The sequence below is a fragment of the Lissotriton vulgaris genome, chromosome 2_1, assembly GCF_964263255.1.
Source record: "Lissotriton vulgaris chromosome 2_1, aLisVul1.2, whole genome shotgun sequence".
Lineage (NCBI taxonomy): Eukaryota > Metazoa > Chordata > Amphibia > Caudata > Salamandridae > Lissotriton > Lissotriton vulgaris.
This window is the reverse complement of record NC_141687.1, coordinates 58,374,273-58,393,549: the sequence shown is the minus strand read 5'-3', so window position 1 is coordinate 58,393,549 and position 19,277 is coordinate 58,374,273. Positions and strand designations below refer to the sequence as shown.

General features: G+C 44.5%; 1 protein-coding gene across 1 annotated transcript in view; it reads right to left on the bottom strand.

Annotated features, from left to right (window-relative positions):
• The window catches only part of LOC147729552 (sterol 26-hydroxylase, mitochondrial-like), a 154,967-nt gene that overhangs the window by 5,678 nt on the left and 130,012 nt on the right, over window positions 1–19,277 (bottom strand). The window contains exon 9 of the mRNA XM_086954447.1: window positions 14,080–14,280. Coding sequence (XP_086810573.1) covers window positions 14,080–14,280 — 201 coding nt within the window. The remainder of the gene's footprint in view (window positions 1–14,079; window positions 14,281–19,277) is intronic.

The window sequence follows — 19,277 nt, the reverse complement described above, 5'->3', positions numbered from 1 at the left end:
GGACTGCAGTCTCCTCCCCAGTCTTTGCCCTTTCAATATATCAGGAATCTGTAGGATTATCGTCCAATATGGCAACATTTATGGTTCCACAGAGTTGCTCCCGCTCCTCTGGGAACTTCTTGATGCTAGAATATGACACAAACCAAAATCAATAGAAATAAAAATCTGCTATTTACAGAAAAAACAGATTAAAAAACAATGAAAAATGACAAAATACATGACATTTACAGTACTTCCCATCTTGAAAACAAAATGAGGACAGACCTGTAGTTCAAAATTTAAAAATAATAATTGTACACTTTTTCTATAAATGTGACATCCTCCATTCTCTGATGAACAGCCTCTCAGCACATTCCACTGCTGCACCTAAACACACCCTTGACCCTAGGCTACACCTTTCCTCCGTAAAGAAAAGCAAGATAATCTCCTCACAAAAAAGAGCAATTTCCAAACCTCAGACCTCAGTAAGTACTGTACTATGTCCCCTCCACTCATTGTACAGAATAATTGAAAGGGCAGTATCTTCAAGATCACTTGCACACAGCCAACCACAACCTACCTCTACAATGGCAATGGGGCTCTGAGTTTTTTTGTGTGTACCAGGGCTTCTATTTAAGTGGTCTTGATGTGCTCTTCATACTAGATGATGGCCTTGTAAGACCACTGATCATCACAGACCTGTTGAATGTATCTGACATGGCGGATGACTATCCACCGTTCATAGAGATGCAAAGATCTGTATTTGCAAGTTTCATCACATTTATGGCAGGACACACCCAAATTGTGCAAGAAGCAACCTTTCGATTCCACGTGTGACTGCACATCATCCTCCATGATCTTTACTCACTACACAAAGTCCCTGAGAATTGGGCTGCACAGTATGCTGATGACCTCATGTCATGGTCAACATCTGTAGCCTCAATGGAATACATCCATGTTGTCGGCATATCTCCAATGCAACCTAACAAAGACCTCGTTCATGCTACTCTGCAAAGATGAACCAACGTAGGCTTTGATCTTTTTTAAAGACAACAGTTTTTTCACTTGCGCTTGATCAGATCACTGCTTCTCTATGTAGACAAGTCACCTACAATCCAAACCACTACCAATTTACTCTTTCATTAAAACCCTTGTCCTGCAGGGTTTTTATTTTCTAAAGTGTCTTCAAGTAATCTTCTTAGCTATTTTTGCTACCATATCTACAAAATAGATCCAGGTCTTCTTTTCCTGTTCCACATTGAAAAATAACATCCAAACCACCTGGTAACAATCCATTCTGCTCAAGAAAAGCCCCCCGCTTCCTGGTTGCAATCGAGTGTCTTGTGAACGTTTTTTTGCTCATGCTAACTTAGCTTAATGGATGTGCCTGTCGCTTAGCGTTAGACATGTTGAAGGATGGCTGTGCTTTCCAAACTAGCTTGCTCAATCGAAAATGTTTAAATTTTTGTCACTTGTAAATAACATGTATTATTCATCTTGAATTCTGATGGGCACCTATTTGCGCTCTTTGAGAATTGATCATGTATGCGATACTTAGAACTGTGCGTAGAAAATTATACATTTGGGACTTGACTTCTCACGGAGAGCATGGCTCCATCGCTGATGTATGGGGAACCACGGCGTCAATAGTTTGTGATTTCAGACTGCTTTTGAATTAAACACTGAACAGCCTTAACCCAGCGTGATTAAGAATTTTGACAACTCATTCTTGCAAAACATACTCTTGCAATCCACTACACAAATTCAAAACTGCCAATTAAGCAGTCATTTTAAAAAAAATTCCATAAGTATTGGCTTTGTCAGCTATTTGACTCATTCTTGCATTCATGCACACACCAATGTCCATATGGAAACAAGTCAGTGAATGGAAAACCACTTTCATTTAGAGAAAAACCCAGGTCTAGTGGTTTTATTACCCCCTACTTTTATTATTATCATGCCTTCAAACTGGCGGTTACCGCCTCAGACTTCTGCAAGGCGAATGCCACCATATCCATATCCAATAATGGTAATATCCTCATACAAGCTTCTAATAGCAATCTAGCACTCATAGACAAGATCTTTCCTACTCTTAAAAGAGCAGCGAACAGCAAGAAAAATTCACTCCCTGACACGACTCCTCCCATTTATCCGGAAGACACGTAACCTCTACTACTTAATCCATTAATGACATCAAGGGATCCTTTATCTCGCCACAACCCCAATGACCTCTACACGTCCCTCACAACTGACTCCACAACACCAGGGCCCCCGGGTCCAGCTCAAAAAATCATAAACTTAGATGCCGACCATCCCAATGCAGGCACACACCGGATTCACCTGCCGACCAATGGAGAATGCACCAACCGAAAATCCATCCCTATCGCCCAACCAGCAGGTGATCTATCTGACAAATCTCCTACCCTTGGCTCGACATTTATCTTGATCCCCAGTCAACCCCCAACGCCTTCGATGCCTTACCCGCTCAACCAAACTCAACACTCAGCGACCATACCCCCTTCACATGCAGCAGCCCCTCTCATGCTACCACCTCTTAAGGCCATCCCTCACATCTATTCTGACCCACCAACAACCCTCCTTACTCAACTAACCCCATCAAAAACTAATAATGATACCCCCACTCAACTTGATATCCAGATCTCAAAGCAACCAGGCCATACTGGAGGACCTACCACTATAAGGGAACACATGCCCACACACTTAACTAAGTGTCCTAACCATGAATGGACCACTGGATTCAACGAGTTAACCATAGGCCTAGCCCATCTCAAGGACGAAATGCAAAATCTATCATCAATCACCAATCACCAATGAACTCCTAAACTCTAATAAAGCAACTAGCGCCACCGTGAACCGAATTAGTCAGCAAACCAGCAGATACTTCACCATGAATCCACACCCAGACTATACAAGAGTAAAATACCCTCCCCCAACGACCCGGATCATTCTACGAAGGCAATGAATGGACTATCTGACAATGACTTACATGACCTCCTCATATCATACACCAGCCATAATGACAGCAGTAAGTCTTTAGGTGGCACTATCCAATCCATCCGACCCAACCCATACAGAGAACCCACTCACAACTACAGATCCATAATTAGGGAAAACCTCACAAAGGTCAACATAAGGCAGTCTACCTTCACTCACTCGACTAGCAAACTAAAGTGTGCACTAATCAATTGCAGATCGGCTAACAAACATGCTGCAGTCATTTATGTTCTCATCCTCTCGAATGATCTGGACATCATCATTCTCACTGAAACATGGCTAAATAGTTCCTCTGCTCCCATCCTTGACCTACTGGTCCCCCCTAGTCATGATATATTTCGCCCGATAGAACTGTGAAACCCAGAGGTGGGTTAGCCTGCATCTATCGAAACACAATCACAGTTAATCAAGCAGACTCCCTCTCCTTATCCTCCTCTGAATATCTCTGCACCAACATCTCTGATGACAAGGGCATCATCTGCAAACTTTAAATAATATAACACCCTCGGGTGACAATCAGAAGTTCATTGATGAACTAATGGAAGTCATTACAGCCAACGACAACTCACAAGTGCCTCAGATTTTTCTGGGAGACTTCAATCTCCATTGGAACAATACTGGCGATCATGATGTAAGCGGTCTCAAATCCTGTCCGTCATACCAGAATCTGTCCCAATTCTGAGACAGCCCAACCCACAACAAGGGGGAGACATTAGACCTCATCATAGTGACAACAAACACTATATCACTAGAATCCATCACCCCATGAGACTGGACTGATCACTACGGCATCTTCTTCTCCATCAACAGTGAGGTAACTCCAAAACGAAGCCAACCTACAAAAACAAAACAATGGAAAAGGAATATCCAAAATATTAATCCCAGCACCTTGGTATCCCAATGCGATTCCGCCCGGATCCCCTCAACAGACATGGCTGAGGTCCATGATCTCACAGACTTTTACAACGCCACGATGCTTGAAATCCTTAATACCACAACGCCCCTCCAAGAAAAAAACGTCTCCACCAATATCTCCAAACCATGGTTTAATGAGAACCTAAACTCGGACTGGCGCAAGTTAAGACTAGCTGAGCGAACATGGAAATCAGCACCCTCCACTGATCACCTATACCAACTTAGAGCGCTGAGCAATTCTACCAACAGAAAAATCTTAAAAGCTAAAGCAGACTTCTTCAAAACGCAGCTGAACCAAGCCATTAACCGTCCCAAAAAACTATTCGAAATCGCGAAACAACAATCACATAACTCTCCAAACGCAGTGGAGCTAAGCAACCCGGCCACCGCTAACTGCGATGAGCTTGCCAAATTCTTCCTAGAAAAGACTAGAACCATCGGATATGACATTCAATCCAAGAAAGACCTCCAACAAACTACTGACCATGAGTCTAATCTTTACACATAGATCAAGGACCTTTTTAGCTTTCTGATCGAAACTCCAAAAAACAATGCCAACTAGCACTCTTTCTAACCCATCCCGGAACATGAAATCTATAACACCCTGCTAGCGATCAACCCTGCCAATCATTTCACTGATCCCCTACCCCCATCTGTATTCAAAAAGATAAAGAACTCTATGCTACCCCTATGGGCAAAAATTGTTAACGGCTTTCTGAGGCAAGGCTCCATACCGGACTGCCTTAAAATAGGGTAGGTCACACCTATCCTAAATAAAGCCAATTCCCTCTCCACAGACCTCAACAACTATCGCCCTATATCCAACATCCCCACTCTGGCGTGACTATTGGCATAATGTGTACAAATTCAACTTTGCAACCACATCGATACCCTCCTAGATAAAAACCAATCCGGCTTCCGTTAAGGCCAAAGTACCGAATCACCACTCACCCACATAATGGATGACATTCTAAAAATTTTAGATCATAACGAATTGAGTCTATTGATACTTCTTGACCAATCTTCCGCTTTACGACACGGTTAAACACGGCAATCTACTGTCCCTACTTGAACGAAGGATGGTCCCAACCGGTCCAGTGTTACAATGGTTCACCTCCTTCCTAAGCAGCAGAACCCAAAGAATCAAGATGAAGCAATCCTTCTCTCAACCATCCATGGTCACCCTAGGAGTACCACAAGGATAAGCACTATCACCAATCCTTTACTTGCTACATGCAACAATAGCGCATTACATCAGGACGACATGGGCACCTCAACTTAGCGAGCCCCCACAACATGACTTGTTACACATGCTTTATTATATGGGGAGGGGTGTACACCTAGTTAAGTGGCTCTATACAGACATCCGAGCACAGACCTCCATTTACCTTACGGACCTTCGTGGAAAGTGGGCAGAAACTGCTGACATGGTGATAACAAGCCTGGGAAAGCATTTTGGAACATCACGAGAGGGTCTCCCGAAATGCCAAGCTAAAGTTCATACAAACTATGGTTCTCCATAGATCTTACTTAACCCCGAAGCGGATACAATGTATGTTCCCGGAAGCACAGAACTGATGCCCGAGATGCAAAGAGGAGGGGGCTGGCTATGTTCATATGTTATGTGGTGTGGTGTGGCTCACTGGTTAGAGGCGGCAGACCCGGGAGCTGAGGACGGCCCGGGACCAGGGTTCAATTCCCGAAACGGCAGGGTCGTGGACCAGAGTCAGCGGACTCGATAATTCTCACCTCGGTGCCTACTCTAACCAGAGATCACACTCTGCAACTCTGGGCATCAGCTTGCCTCATCTCCACAACGGCCCCCCACATACGCTGGGGATGCCTGGTTTCACCTTGGAGATACCCAGTAGGGACCATCTCACAGGGAAAGGCAGGACAGGTTCCCCAGCGGTCTATTGCGGAGAGATACTCCTTCGGGAGTCGATTCTAGCGCGTTAGAAACCTGCAAATTAAATTAAATTAATTAAATTAAATTAAATATGGGCCTGCCCACACCTTAAGGATTACTGGGGACACATCCGTAATATGCTGGGGGAAAATTACACATCTCACAATGATAGACAACATATTAGAGTGCCTACTGGGGCTACGCAAGCGCACCAAAGCCCAGAAAATTCACCTGCGTTTCCTAGATCTAGCTACTATGAGATGGAAGTCCCCAAGGACTGCTGTTATTGACCCCTGAGGCTTGAGCCGGGTGGTTATTTTTTAATCTGTTTCCAAAATTACACTGTGTGCACTTTCCTTTGTGTCCTTTCCTTCCCCTGCACTAGCGCTTGGAGACCATCGCGGCGCTTGCTGCCTCTCACCGATTTTAGGGTGAAGGAACCCAGCTAACTTTTAAAATATTTCTTAATGCACTTAGTTTAGGGCTGGCAGATCTACTTGCCTTTCCCTGCAGCGACCGGCCGATTACAGGGCCGTCATTCCTTGGGGCCCGGACTGAGTATTCAGCGGCGGCCATTTTGGGTAGGGATCTCCTCTCCTGGCGCTCGAGTCGCCGCTATAAACACAGAGGACTCACTACAATCGCGAGACTGCTGTTATTGACCCCTGAGGCTTTGCCGGGGTGGTTATTTTTTAATCTGTTGGCAAAATAACACTGTGTGCACTTTCGTTTGTGTCCTTTCCTCCCCCTGCACTACCGCTTGGAGCACTTGGAGACCATTGCGGCGCTTGCTGCCTCTCACCGATTTTAGGGTGAAGGAACCCAGCTAACTTTTAAAATATTTCTTAATGCACTTAGTTTAGGGCTGGCAGATCTACTTGCCTTTCCCTGCAGCGACCGGCCGATTACAGGGCCGCCATTCCTTGGGGCCCGGGCTGAGTATTCAGCGGTGGCCATTTTGGGTAGGGATCTCCTCTCCCGGTGCTCGAGTTGCCGCTATAAAAACATACGGCCATGACTCTGTGCAGTGGACGCGTACAGCGGGCGCGCCGTATTCGCGCAGGAGTCAAGCCAGAGTCCTGCCCGTCAGCGCCCGTCCGCGATCGACCGGAGTGCGGGGCAGGACCCCCGGTCCATTTGAGCCTCTTGGTATGATGGATTCGTACAGGTATCGGCTACATTACACCAAACAGGATCTACTATCCTTATGTCCGAGCCCGGTTAACAGCTGCCTCCATACTCTACAGGCTGACTCATTACCTCCTTCTTGCGAGATCTGTGACCAGACTTTTCAATTTCTGAAGAGGGACAAGCGGGAAAAAGCTAAGCTAAACATGCTACTATTGAATTGTAGATCCATGAAAAAACATAAAATTGAGATATATGATTTATTGACAAAGAGCGCCCCAGATGCGCTGTTTCTCACAGAGACGTGGATGGACGAAGCATCGTCTCCGGAAGCTCTCGAAGCTATTCCTCCTGGTTACTGCCTACTTAGATTAGACAGACAAAAGCAGGGGGGGGGGGGGGGGGGGGGGGGGAGGGAGTTAGACCTCATCTATAAATCAGACTTAGAATGCACTCTACTGAAAGCCACACTACCTAATAGTGAGAGTGGCCTCTTCACTATTAAAGTTGGACCCAAAAACGTTGTTAACGGTTTGTTGATATACCGCCCGCTGGGTGGTGCAGCACAGTTTGGGGACCAGCTTCTGGAACTAATAACTCAACGGGCGCTCATATATAAAAGATTTCTCATCTTGGGTGATCTAAACCTCCACGTGGATGACATGGAGTGCGGAGAGGCACAAGCTGTGGCTGCAGCATTCAAATCTTTGGGGCTCAACCTGCAATCTACAGCTCCCACGCACCAACTGGGCCATCTCTTAGACCCTATTTTTGCTAATTGGGAGGGTATTAAGGTCTCCTCTCCGGTCCGAACGATCTGGTCGGATCACAGTATTATTCCATTCGAAATAGAAAGCATGTCTTCAGTAACCAGATTCAGGAAACTCCTACCCCAGAAGCGTAGAGAATGGAAAAAACTCAAGCAAGAAACGTTTATAAATGCCCTATTCGAAATTCCCCCGCTCCCAAGTAATACTCTACAGGAGGCATGGAGCGGTTATGAGAATTGGGTGTCCAACGCACTGGACGCGGTAGCACCCTTTACACTTAAACCTCCCGCAAGACAATCTAAAACTGCTCCCTGGTTCTCGGAAAAACTTCAATTGGCCAAAGCCAAATGTAAAACCATGGAACGAAGCTGTAGGAAAAACTATGTTCCAGAAGACAAAGTACGTTACAGAACGGAATTAAAAATATATCAGAAACTAGTAAGATTAGAGAAAAGTATCTACCTTAAGAGCAGAATTGAGCCAGCGGACAATCCCACTAGAGAACTCTTTATCATCTATAAAGAGCTTACGGTTCCATCTAGACTTGAAGTTCAAGATACCTACTCTAATGAGATATGTGATTCTATAGCGGATTTCTTTGTAGACAAGGTCGACAAAATTCATGCCACCTTTACAAATGGTGTTGACCTTTCAAGTAACCATGTGGATGTAAGAGATAGCTCCACAGAGAAATCCCATCTCACATGTTTCAAAACACCTGAAAGACAGGAACTATTACGTGTCGTTAACAGCATACAATCTGGCTCTCCCTGCGACGTGTGCCCACCTGCACGCTGTAAAGAAGTCATGGAGAGCACGATGATCGATTATATCAGTCACATTGTGACACTGTCTTTCCAAGAATGCCACGTACTGGATGCGTGGAAAACAGCCCAGGTTATTCCTTTAAAAAAGAAACCCAACATCCATATCTCTCAATTTCAAAACCTTCGCCCCATTTCCCTTCTTCCATTCTGCTCAAAAATCGCAGAAAAGGTAGTTAATGGGCAGCTCACGGAATATCTGGAGAAGGAATCCCTCCTCCATCCCTCACAATCGGGATTCAGAGCTGGCTACTCTACTGAGTCAGCCGTTCTCTATTCCACTGAGCGCCTTAGACAGATAGTGGATGAAGTAGAGACAGCAGCGTTGGTTTTATTAGATCTTAGTGCAGCCTTTGACACCGTGCTGCACACAACGCTGCTGTCTCGTTTTTCTGATATGTGGGTGGTAGGATCGGCACATGCCTGGATACGATCCTTCCTGGCCAATAGGAGCTTCCAGATGCACTGCCCACCTTTCAAATCTTCCCTCAGGAAGGTGAGCCACGGGGTTCCCCAGGGCTCGAGTTTGAGCCCTACCTTGTTTAATATCTATATGGAACCCCTGGCTCACGTATTGGAGGCATTTGGGGTGGGCATTGTCAGCTATGCTGATGACACCCAACTGATGTTCAAGTTAACGCCCGACCACAAAGAAGATGCCACCAATTTTTCCAACTGTTTGTCATCAGTGGCTTCATGGATGAACAACAATTGCCTGCGCCTAAATGGCGAAAAAACAGAACTGCTGGTGGTTGGGAAAGCAGCATCAGCATGGTCACACATGTGGTGGCCCACTGAATTGGGCAGCCCTCCCCTTCCTGTGGATGCGGTAAGAAACCTTGGAGTAATAATTGACCCAGACCTTTCTCATAAGTCCCATGTTAGCAAGGTGACTGGTAGGTGCTTCAGCACACTGAAGGTTCTTCGGAAGGTTTTAGATCTCCTCCCTATCGGTGCCAGAAAGACTATTGTCCATGCCTTGGTGACCCCCCACCTTGACAATGGGAATGCTCTGCTTTTAGGTCTGAGTAAAAAAGGCCTTCATCAACTTCAGTGCGTTCAGAACGCCGCCGCAAGCCTTGTGCTCGGACTTCCTCGCAGAGCATCTGGGAAGACCGCCCTGGCTAAGCTTCACTGGCTTCCTGTCAGGGAACGGATTAAGTTCAAAGCCCTTTGTTTTGCGCACCGCATCGCCCAGGGCAAAGGCCCAGGCCACTTGAAGAATCTTCTCAGTGTTCATCGCCCCATCCGGAATCTGAGATCGTCCGGCGCGATGCTGTTTAAACTTCCCCGTATCACCAGAGCCAGGATGGGTGGTTGTTCTTTTAGGTACCTGGTTTCTAAACATTGGAATGAACTTCGGCTCCACCTCCGAATGGAGCCCTCTGAAACTATATTCCGTGGGAAACTCAAAACGTTTCTGTTCCCTATTACTTAACCTTCCTGTCTTCTTCCTTCCCTGGTCTTTTTAACATCTGCCTCTTGAAATCTAGCAGTATTCAGCACGGGGACACACTTTTTTGTGTAACCAGGCGCTTTACAAATGGTTTATTATTATTATTATTATTATTATTATTAAGGAGCCCCCCACTACATATATGGAGAGAGGAGGTCATTAGATGGGGCAGCGCTGAAAGCGCAGCACTTAGACGAGAGGGTTGAGGAAATGCCCCATCTCCATGGAATGGGACATTATGTTAGAGGGACTCACACAATTGGATATCCCACTAACATTTCTGGACCCAATCTCCTGATTAACTTCACCAATTACCACATACCCAGCGACAACTATAACTAACTATGTGGAACGGTCCAGAGGTTTAGGTTGGAATCAGTGATATCTCATAGTTACGAGGCTGAATAGATGGAAGAACACAGACAGACCAGGAAGGGGGGGGGGGTAGAGAAAGGGGGTAGTTAATTCAGTTTGGGGACTAAAAGTACAAATACGTCACAAGGTACCTTGGAGACATTAATAATTAATATGGCTGATTCCACATGTTTCATTTATTTGCATTATAATTTTTATGTTGTGTAAATGTTGGATAAAATGATTGAAGTCTGTAAAGTTAATTACGGAGAAAGATGGGCTATTGATACACAAAATTGAAAATGCCATGAATATTTGGTACAATGTAATGTACTTTGACTAAGGCTCAATAAAGTTTGTTACAAAAAAAAGCACTGTCACCAATCCTTTTTAGGTCTCGGCCATGCGCTGGTCTGGCCGAGACATTTAGTAGCCGCTTTTAAAAGTGCTACTTTCCCGGTGACCAGTTTGCTAGAACACGCACAAGAGCGCACACGCATGTGCGTAATAGCAAGCTGGTGGCCGGCAAGGTAGCACTTGCGGTGACACGCATGCGCACCAGTCGCAGTTTCTTTTTGCGATCGGGCTAGGCGTGCGCTTGTTACCTCAAGTCTCATCGGCTCCCTTCTGTCCCTTATCCTCCGTGGGTGCAGTCATATTTCGTCCAATTTCTTCTCCCCAGCACAGTCCTTACTGCGTCGCAGGCTGGCTTGTGCGTGCACCTCCCTCTCTACACAGGGCTAGGCATTGCCCTCTGGCCCACGTCTGCTATTCTTTTTATCAAATGTATGCACGCTGATGAAACACACCGCCCATGTTTTGGCTTCATTCTGCCAGATGTCACCTGGACCCGAGCTCACGCATGCACATCTGATTCAGAGCATCTCATCAAATAAAATGTCAACATGAAATAGACGAGCATATGTCACGGTGGAAGGTAAAGGCAGCTTTCTTGTTAGGTCATATTGGCAACATTGCTCCTGACCCAGTAACAACAGTAGGACAACCTATATGAAAGGCATGCAGCCCGCAAAACGAGGCGAAGGGAACACGTGCCCTTTAAAAAGGTCCCACTGAAAGGATTATAAGATTAGAGTAACAATGCGCTCATAGAGTCGCCTTTCCAGTAAATGATTGCACATTCCGGCTGCAGTCCTGAGATCTGTGATCTTAGACAAGCTAAGCAGGCGTCTGGCTTGCCATCTAATAAAATGTGATGAGTTTGAATAATGTCGACATTTATTTGGCGCTGTTTTATCATCTGTGCATCCTAGGTTTGTTTTCTTTGTTTAATTGCGGCTCACAATTACTTATCGATTGCTTTTTGGATACATTTTGACATTTTCAATGCGCTGTAGAAAACATTGAAAACAAAACCATCACTGATGTAAACATGGTACCAAGTTATGGAAGAGCTGTAAACAAATTAGATCAAATAATAAACAGAAATGGACCGAATCGCTAGAGCCTGGTTAAATTTACAGAATGGTTTCTGTTTTTGAAAACACATATCCCTGTTTTACAGCACAACGTCATTTCTACAAAAAGCATTGGCACAGCCAAAAGGTCTCGCCTTTGGGACCTTATAAGTATTTAGTTATGCAGCACAATATTTTTACTGCAACAACATTAACTGTTGCATGGCTAAACACTTATAAGTTCCCAAAGACGAGACCTATTGGCTATGCCAATGCTTGTTAATCTACTCATGGAATCCCTTGCTAATGCGCTGAATTCTGCAAACATTCTATATCACCTATACGTGGACGACACACAACTACATATGAAAATCTCCTCATCAGATGACTTCATCTCCCTCAACCCCAGTGTTCATAATACCCAAAGTTGGCTCAATGGCAACCACCTCATGCTTAACACCAAGAAAACCGAATTGCTCCTCATCTCCCCTCCCAATCACACACCCAAGATAGACTTATGGATGAAAGATCTTACTTCCTTTGATTGTGCCCCATACATCATTGACTCTGCAAAATCCCTGGGATTCACCCTGGTCAAACCTTAAAATATGCAGGCGCAAATCTACAATGCCACCAAGGGAGCCAATCCTCGGTTCAGTATCCTAAGGAAACTTAAACCCTTCCTCCCACAGACGGATCCAAAAATGGCGGTACAAGCTAATGTGTTACCAAGACTGGACTATGGAAGCACCACTCTATGCGATCTTCCAAAATACAAGCTAGCACCGCTCAGGGCATTGCTTAACGCTGTGGCCCGGCTGGTCTCCGGAATAAAAAGAAATAACCACATCACCTGAAGGCTCTGAATTGGCTACCCTACGAGGCGAGAATACAACTAAAGATCGCCTGCATGACACAAAGCCCTACATAGCAACACCCACAGCTTTTTAGCACAAAAGCTAGAGCGGTCGGGAGGATGCAGACATTCGCGAAGTTCGAGCTCACTACTACTAAAACCTCAATTCTTCCACAAAAATAGAACTGGGTGCAGAGCTTTCTCAGGTATGCACCGAAGATTTGGAACAACCTTCTCCCAGATGTACTCAGAATCTCCTCCTTTACCACCTTCAAAAAAGAAGCAAAAATGTTTCTAATGAACCAATTAACAACTCTCTGATGACTGCCACCGATTATATCAAAACACCAATGTCTACCTCTTGCGTATTGTATGCGATTTCCGATTGTATGTATAATGTGTGATCACAGTGCACTGTAAAGCACTCTGATACCCCCGTGGGTCATGTTCGCGCTATATAAAACTTTATAAATAAAATTAAATGAACCAAGATTGTTTAGTGAGTTAACACTCGCTGTTAACATCTGTAAAGATCTACAGGCAGCAAATGTGTTTCAAGACAAGGCCAACTCAACATTCTTTCCTTCTGGAGGCTGTAAAAACTGAGTACCATTAAACTGGGTAATAGTAACAGCTGTTATTTACCAAAACAGAAGACATGCTGTGAACTTTTCTAAGGGATTTTAAAAGTCAGCCATCTGGTTACAATGACTTTCATGAGAGATGTGGTCTTGGGGTTACATCACCAATTGTGGAGGAACGGCACCTGTAATGTGGCACGAAGTTCCACAGTAGGCCAAATCATATGGTCCTGGGTATATTACTATTTTCCTGTGCTTAGCATCCCAACTGCCCATTGAACCAGAATCGAGCACTATGTGAAAAGTCTAGAATAAATGATGCAGTATAAAAAGATGGTGGAAGAATACACTTTGAAACTAGGTTCCATTTAAAAAGAAAACGGATTTGTTTGCAGTACAATTATATTCTTTGATGCAGGAATCACTTATCCACAGGTTATTCATAGAAGCCATCTCTCGTTTCGCGCTCATTTCACTCCTTCAGTTTCCACATCTGATCCAAATAATGTCTCTTCAATCTTATGAGAAACCTTTGCAGCTAGTCCCAGCTCTCCCATTGAGCTGAGAGGCTGCTGCAGAGATCAGTGTTTAACATACAAGTACAAGAGGCAAATTCCTGACTCAGCCATTCATTTTCCTGAGGGTGGGAACGCTTGGGCAGAATATTAATAATTAATCAATCTAAGATATATAATAATTTTGAGTAACTATGATTAAGTGCCAAATATAAGACCATATAATTTGTAGTGTGTACTACATCAGTAGGCATCATATGGCCCTCCCTTATTCAACCCCATCTCAGTCATGATTTCTAGTCAGCCTTGATACCGCTTGGCAAAATTGTTACTTTCTTTGGAATCCACCATGAACCTACCCGTGAGAGGGTCAAGTACATCTCCATTTCTGAGATCCGCCGACCCACACAGGCCCGGACTCCAAACCCAAATGGAATGGAGCTGAAAGGATGGGGCTTCAGGTCCGTGTCCCGCAGCCACCGGCGGGGCAGGAAGCGGTCCGGCTCCGGAAAGTTGGTTTCATCACGAGTGAGTGCAAACTGGCAAAAGAGGAACGCAGTCTAAGAAACCAAAGACAAAAAGTAGACCTTGTAAGAAAACCACCACAAATGCCTGCTTAAAATAGAAAAATGAGCTCCCTAGGTTTATAGGGAGTAGACACTGACTGCATGGACAAGGAATGTGAACTTAACTCCCATCTCCCTCCAGCAAACAAGCTGCAATAGTAAGAGCCTTAGAGTGGGAAGGAAAAAAGGAGCAAGATTTCAAATGATACCTTTGCTTGAGCGACTAACGCAAAAATGTTTCTGCTGATAACATGTGCACAACCACACCTTCCTCAAACGTTTCTTCAGTGTGAGATTTTCTAATAACAGAGAGACTTTCAAGAGTGGTGATTTGAAGTGGTAGTAGGAGGTTGTCGCCAGTCATGGTTTCTGCTTACATCTACTGCCCCTGTTGTGTTGATCTTGCACGGTGTGGAATAAACCTTCATCCTGTCCAACCATGCCTGTGCTTCAGTTGTAGTGCTATGTGTACTCATGTGTATTGGGACCATGTGGTGACCTTTGACTACCATTGTTTTAACTTACTCCATCTTGAATGTACATCATCATTTTTGTGTACTTGCATTTTGCCTTTTGATTGCATTTTGTGTCTCCTTATAGCTTAAGAGTAGGATTACAGATCTTCTCCTCAGCCAGAGCAAAACGGCCTTGACTGAAACAGAACATGTGGGATATCCGTTTGAAAGCACGAGAGAGATAAATGTGTGGAATGTGCTTCCCTGTCTGGAAGTCTAGTGCTCTGGGCTGTGGTGTGCAAATATGCATTATTTTGTACATTGGGAAATGAAGTTTTACCTATTCGCTTTTATGAGCCCAAACTCCATCTTGAATTCGGACTCTGTCTGGCTTTAGTTCTGCACACACAAGCAGGCCCCCAGATTACTTACGGTTATTTAGGTTGTGAACGTTCAAGATTGTTTTCCTCTTTGAGGGTGCTTTTTGTACTTGTGAGATGTTTTCTACTTTCTCTGGCTTCACTAAGATAAGGGGCTGAAACATGTAGTGTGGGAGCGTGAGGCGAATGAATGAGGAATCCTCAGCCTTGGGATGCTAGCGGGAGCCTGGCCATCACCAGTAAGTTTTGGTGACATAAAGGGTGTTTTTTCGCAACTTCTCATGCATTGAGATTATTATAAAAACTGGGGTTTCATGGTTCGAAAAACAGATTTCTCCTGAGAGGTGGATGCATCTGCTCAGTGCTGCATTTCCCGGCTTGAGGAGTCTCTTGATCCTAGGGACCGTAATTTGGGATCCCCAGTCTTGTGTGGGCTAAGATGAAGATATTGCAGCCGATGAGGTATTTTCTCTGATCATTGGTACTGAGATATATGTAGAGATATAGAGTTATTTCTACATGTGTTTTTGTGTGCTGAGTGACCAGCCTGTGAAGTATTTCTGTTCTTAACTATATATTCATGTCCATACAGTTATTCTCCTATAAATGTATTATTTACTTGTGTTCTATTTCCTTGCATTTTACTTGTGAATGCTCCATTATTATAATCTGCTTATGTTTGGCTCCATTATTGTTATTTGGGCTGTGAGTGTTCCGACTTGTATGTGCTATTATTTGTATGTGTTTTACTATAATTATCGGTTTGTGTTTTATCCCATGCATTTGACTATTTTGTGAAGGTTTCATTATTAGTTGTATATATTACAAAGTAATAATCCCTTTTTATTAACTTGCTGCAACTGTTAAATGTTATTCACGCATGAGCCTGCCTGTGCATCGCCCCCTGAAAACCATAGTGTTGATTCCATACCGCCCTAATAGACACAGCTCCTTAATATGGTCCACCACAACAAGGAGTTACATGCCCATGTCATTATTACGTTGTAATATTAAAATTATTTTGAATATAATCCTGCAACAACATTGTTATGAAAATATGGTCACAAATCTCCAAAGTTTGTTGTCTATATCTATTACACTGTTGTCTCACATGTGGTGCTCCTTTAAAAAGATCTGGAAGCTGCATGTAACCCAACCCTGCGATCAAGGATTCAGTTTTCAGCTAGTCCTACCTAACTGGATATGAAACACAACTTGGTGGTGATTTCAGGGGTTTGCTACCCCACTGCACAGCTCACCGTTATCAAGAGGCTCGGGAATCAGCGACACAAAGAAGTTGGAATATACATATATCTAAATTGGTATGTTGTTATATGTGATTCATTTGACAGCTGGGAACGCCTTTCTGATAGAGTTGCACACAAGAAAAAACAAGCTTTGTTCTGAAAACTGTCTCTTGATGCGCCTCATTTGAGGATTGTGGAGCCACCACCCCTTTCCAGGTGCTTTCTTCCTTTATCAAGTGCCTCTGCTGGGAAGTGCTGAATTTCTTTTATTTGGGAGTGTAAAGCAAAACATCAGTTCACTGGGAGAATGCACTTCACTAGCAATTAGAGGGCCAGGAGCAGCAGGCATCCTGATCCCAAAGTAAGGACATGCCAGGAATTCTTGGAGTCTGTGTCCGGTCCGAGGCAACCATCGACTACAGTGTAACAGATGCTGTCATAACACTCACTTAAATTGCTCCATCCATACACAGTAGTGTTAGCGGGAAGTTTTACGGGGAAGTGTACTTAGACTATGTAGAACACTTTGCGTTTGAAGCTTGGCTGTGCCATCACTGGGAAACTGATTTCTAATGTGATGTGGACATTGAAAGCCAGTATGCATTCCCCCACTGAAGCTTGGAGTGCACTGGGGGTATGGGAGATGTAGGTTTAAAACCCAATGTGGTTTTGAGCATGGGTTCAGAAAAGAAATGTAAGGATTTGGAGAAGCACGTAGATTGCGGTATCTGCTTTATAATCTTGTATGGAGGTTTGGTACAAAGATTAAGACAGCCCGGGAAGCTCTTACACACTGGTATATGCCCAGGAGGATACACGAAGCAGAAGATAAATACCCTTGGACATTTTTGGGGGACATATAGATTTCAAGAGGCAAAACATACAGGTCAGTATAGGTGGCTGAACAAAGTTTTAGGTTGGCCTCAGAAGTCGGCGATGGGTATCAGATTTTTCCCTCTGGTTGATCTCCCAGTGTACATCAATGATCCCGGTAATGTGCATTTCCAACCATGAAGGTGAGGTACACGTGAGCAGTCAGAGAGAACTTTGTGTGTTTAGTAACAAGTTAGAAAAATATGCACAAGAAGGAAGCAGTCCCAGAAAGACATGGCTAGCGGAATGTCCTGTTGTTGTACAGGGATATACTAAAGAAGATGTTTAACCCCTTAGCTGCGGCGGCTATTCCGCCGCAGTACTCAGGGGGAGGCGGGACTGCGCGGCGCTCCCGTGCTCGTGACGGAACTGCTCCGTCGCGAGCCTCGGGTGGGCTGTCCTTGTGACGGAACGGTTCCATCACGGCCCGCCCACCTAATAGAACGCTCAGCGTAGGTGCGGAATTCGCGCCGCGCAGGCGCGGCGAGCGGGCTGTGACGGAACCGTTCCATCACTTGCACAGCCCACCTGAGGCTCGTGACGGAACCGTTCCGTCACGAGCACACAAGGGGTTAATGACCTCTGAACCAAAGATATCATAGAATCAATCGAATCATCTCCTTCGGTGGCTCCATCAGGGAGCTGCATCAAAGTTGTGGGGACCTCAGCTTTGAGAGTTCATAACCATCCCATCTGGAGAGATCTGCATCTCATAACTAGCATGTACTAGATGCTGTAAACTGTGGCAGGTGCAAGGGTACCTGATGGCACAGAGCCTTCCTTTCTAGAGGGGATACAGTCCTTTGAAAAGGGCCATGCACAACATTATGATAATCCTGAGAGGGCTCTTGATGCCATAAGGCATCAAGAGACTCATGTGAAGATAATATCAGATGCCACTAATCCGACTTGCAAGGAGCAGCTATTGGGATTTCTAGGTCTCATGGACTTTACTCAAAGTTTGTAGTGGATTACTGAAGCAAGGCTGAGCCTTTGAGAATACTGTTGAAAATCGTTTGAAATTGGTGTGGGTAGGGAAGAGAGCAAAGCTTTTGAGTTTCTTAAGCCGGATCTTGCGAGTGTGCCTTGCTTAAAGCCTATTTGATGGGGAGCAGTGCATTGTGGCAGTGGACACTACTAACTGTGCACTGGAGCAGTGCTAATACAACACAGCTGTAGAGGGAAGGTATTGTGGGGAATGGCTCCAGAGGATAAAAAACATTATTTGCTCATTGAAAGGGAACTTCTTGCATGCACCTGGGATTTTGTGAACTTCTGTATGTTCTTGTGGAGAACGAAGTTCATTCTAAACACCCACCACGAGCTATGAGTCTTCATTCTCCTGCCTGGTGGTGATAGAACACTTACAGCTAGGTTGGCTGCTGAGCATCAGTCTTTTCAATTTGAAGTTGAAGGTAGCTGTTTACGAGCATACTATTGCGAAGTAGCCTCCACTGTTGACATTGGCTCAGATGAAGGGAATGTGGCAAATAAGCGATTGTATAGCTGATAGTGATCCTGTTTTTATAGAGTTGGCGATTATATAATGACATGATGGCCTTAAAAGAGGAACCACCAGGAAAACTTGAGTAGTTTGTTAAGATTTAAGGGGGGGGGGTAGCAGGGATTAGAGAAATTCTTATGAGAGAAAGTAAAATGATCTAGCCTGGATGTTTTAGGAAGAAGATCAACCCGCCACTATGTTCAGCGCCTCGGGTTGAAGCGCCGGATCCTCAGTTGATAGCACAACCTGTATCCAGTACTTGAGCCATTCAGATAATGTAACTGTGAGGAGTATAGCCATTACCAGGTGCACTCTAGCAAATAAAATTATTTGTACTGTCTTAACCTTGATATGGTTTTTTCTGCTGAGAAAAAGTGCAAAATCACTCTGTCAGTGCATTGTTATAAAGGAATGTGTATTGGTAAAAAAAGAAAGAGGGCAATGGTGATAAGAAGCAGTGGCAGGACATGGTAAGGATGACAAGAAACAGTGAGAATCAATGTGGATGAAAGGGGTAGTATGTATGTGTTTA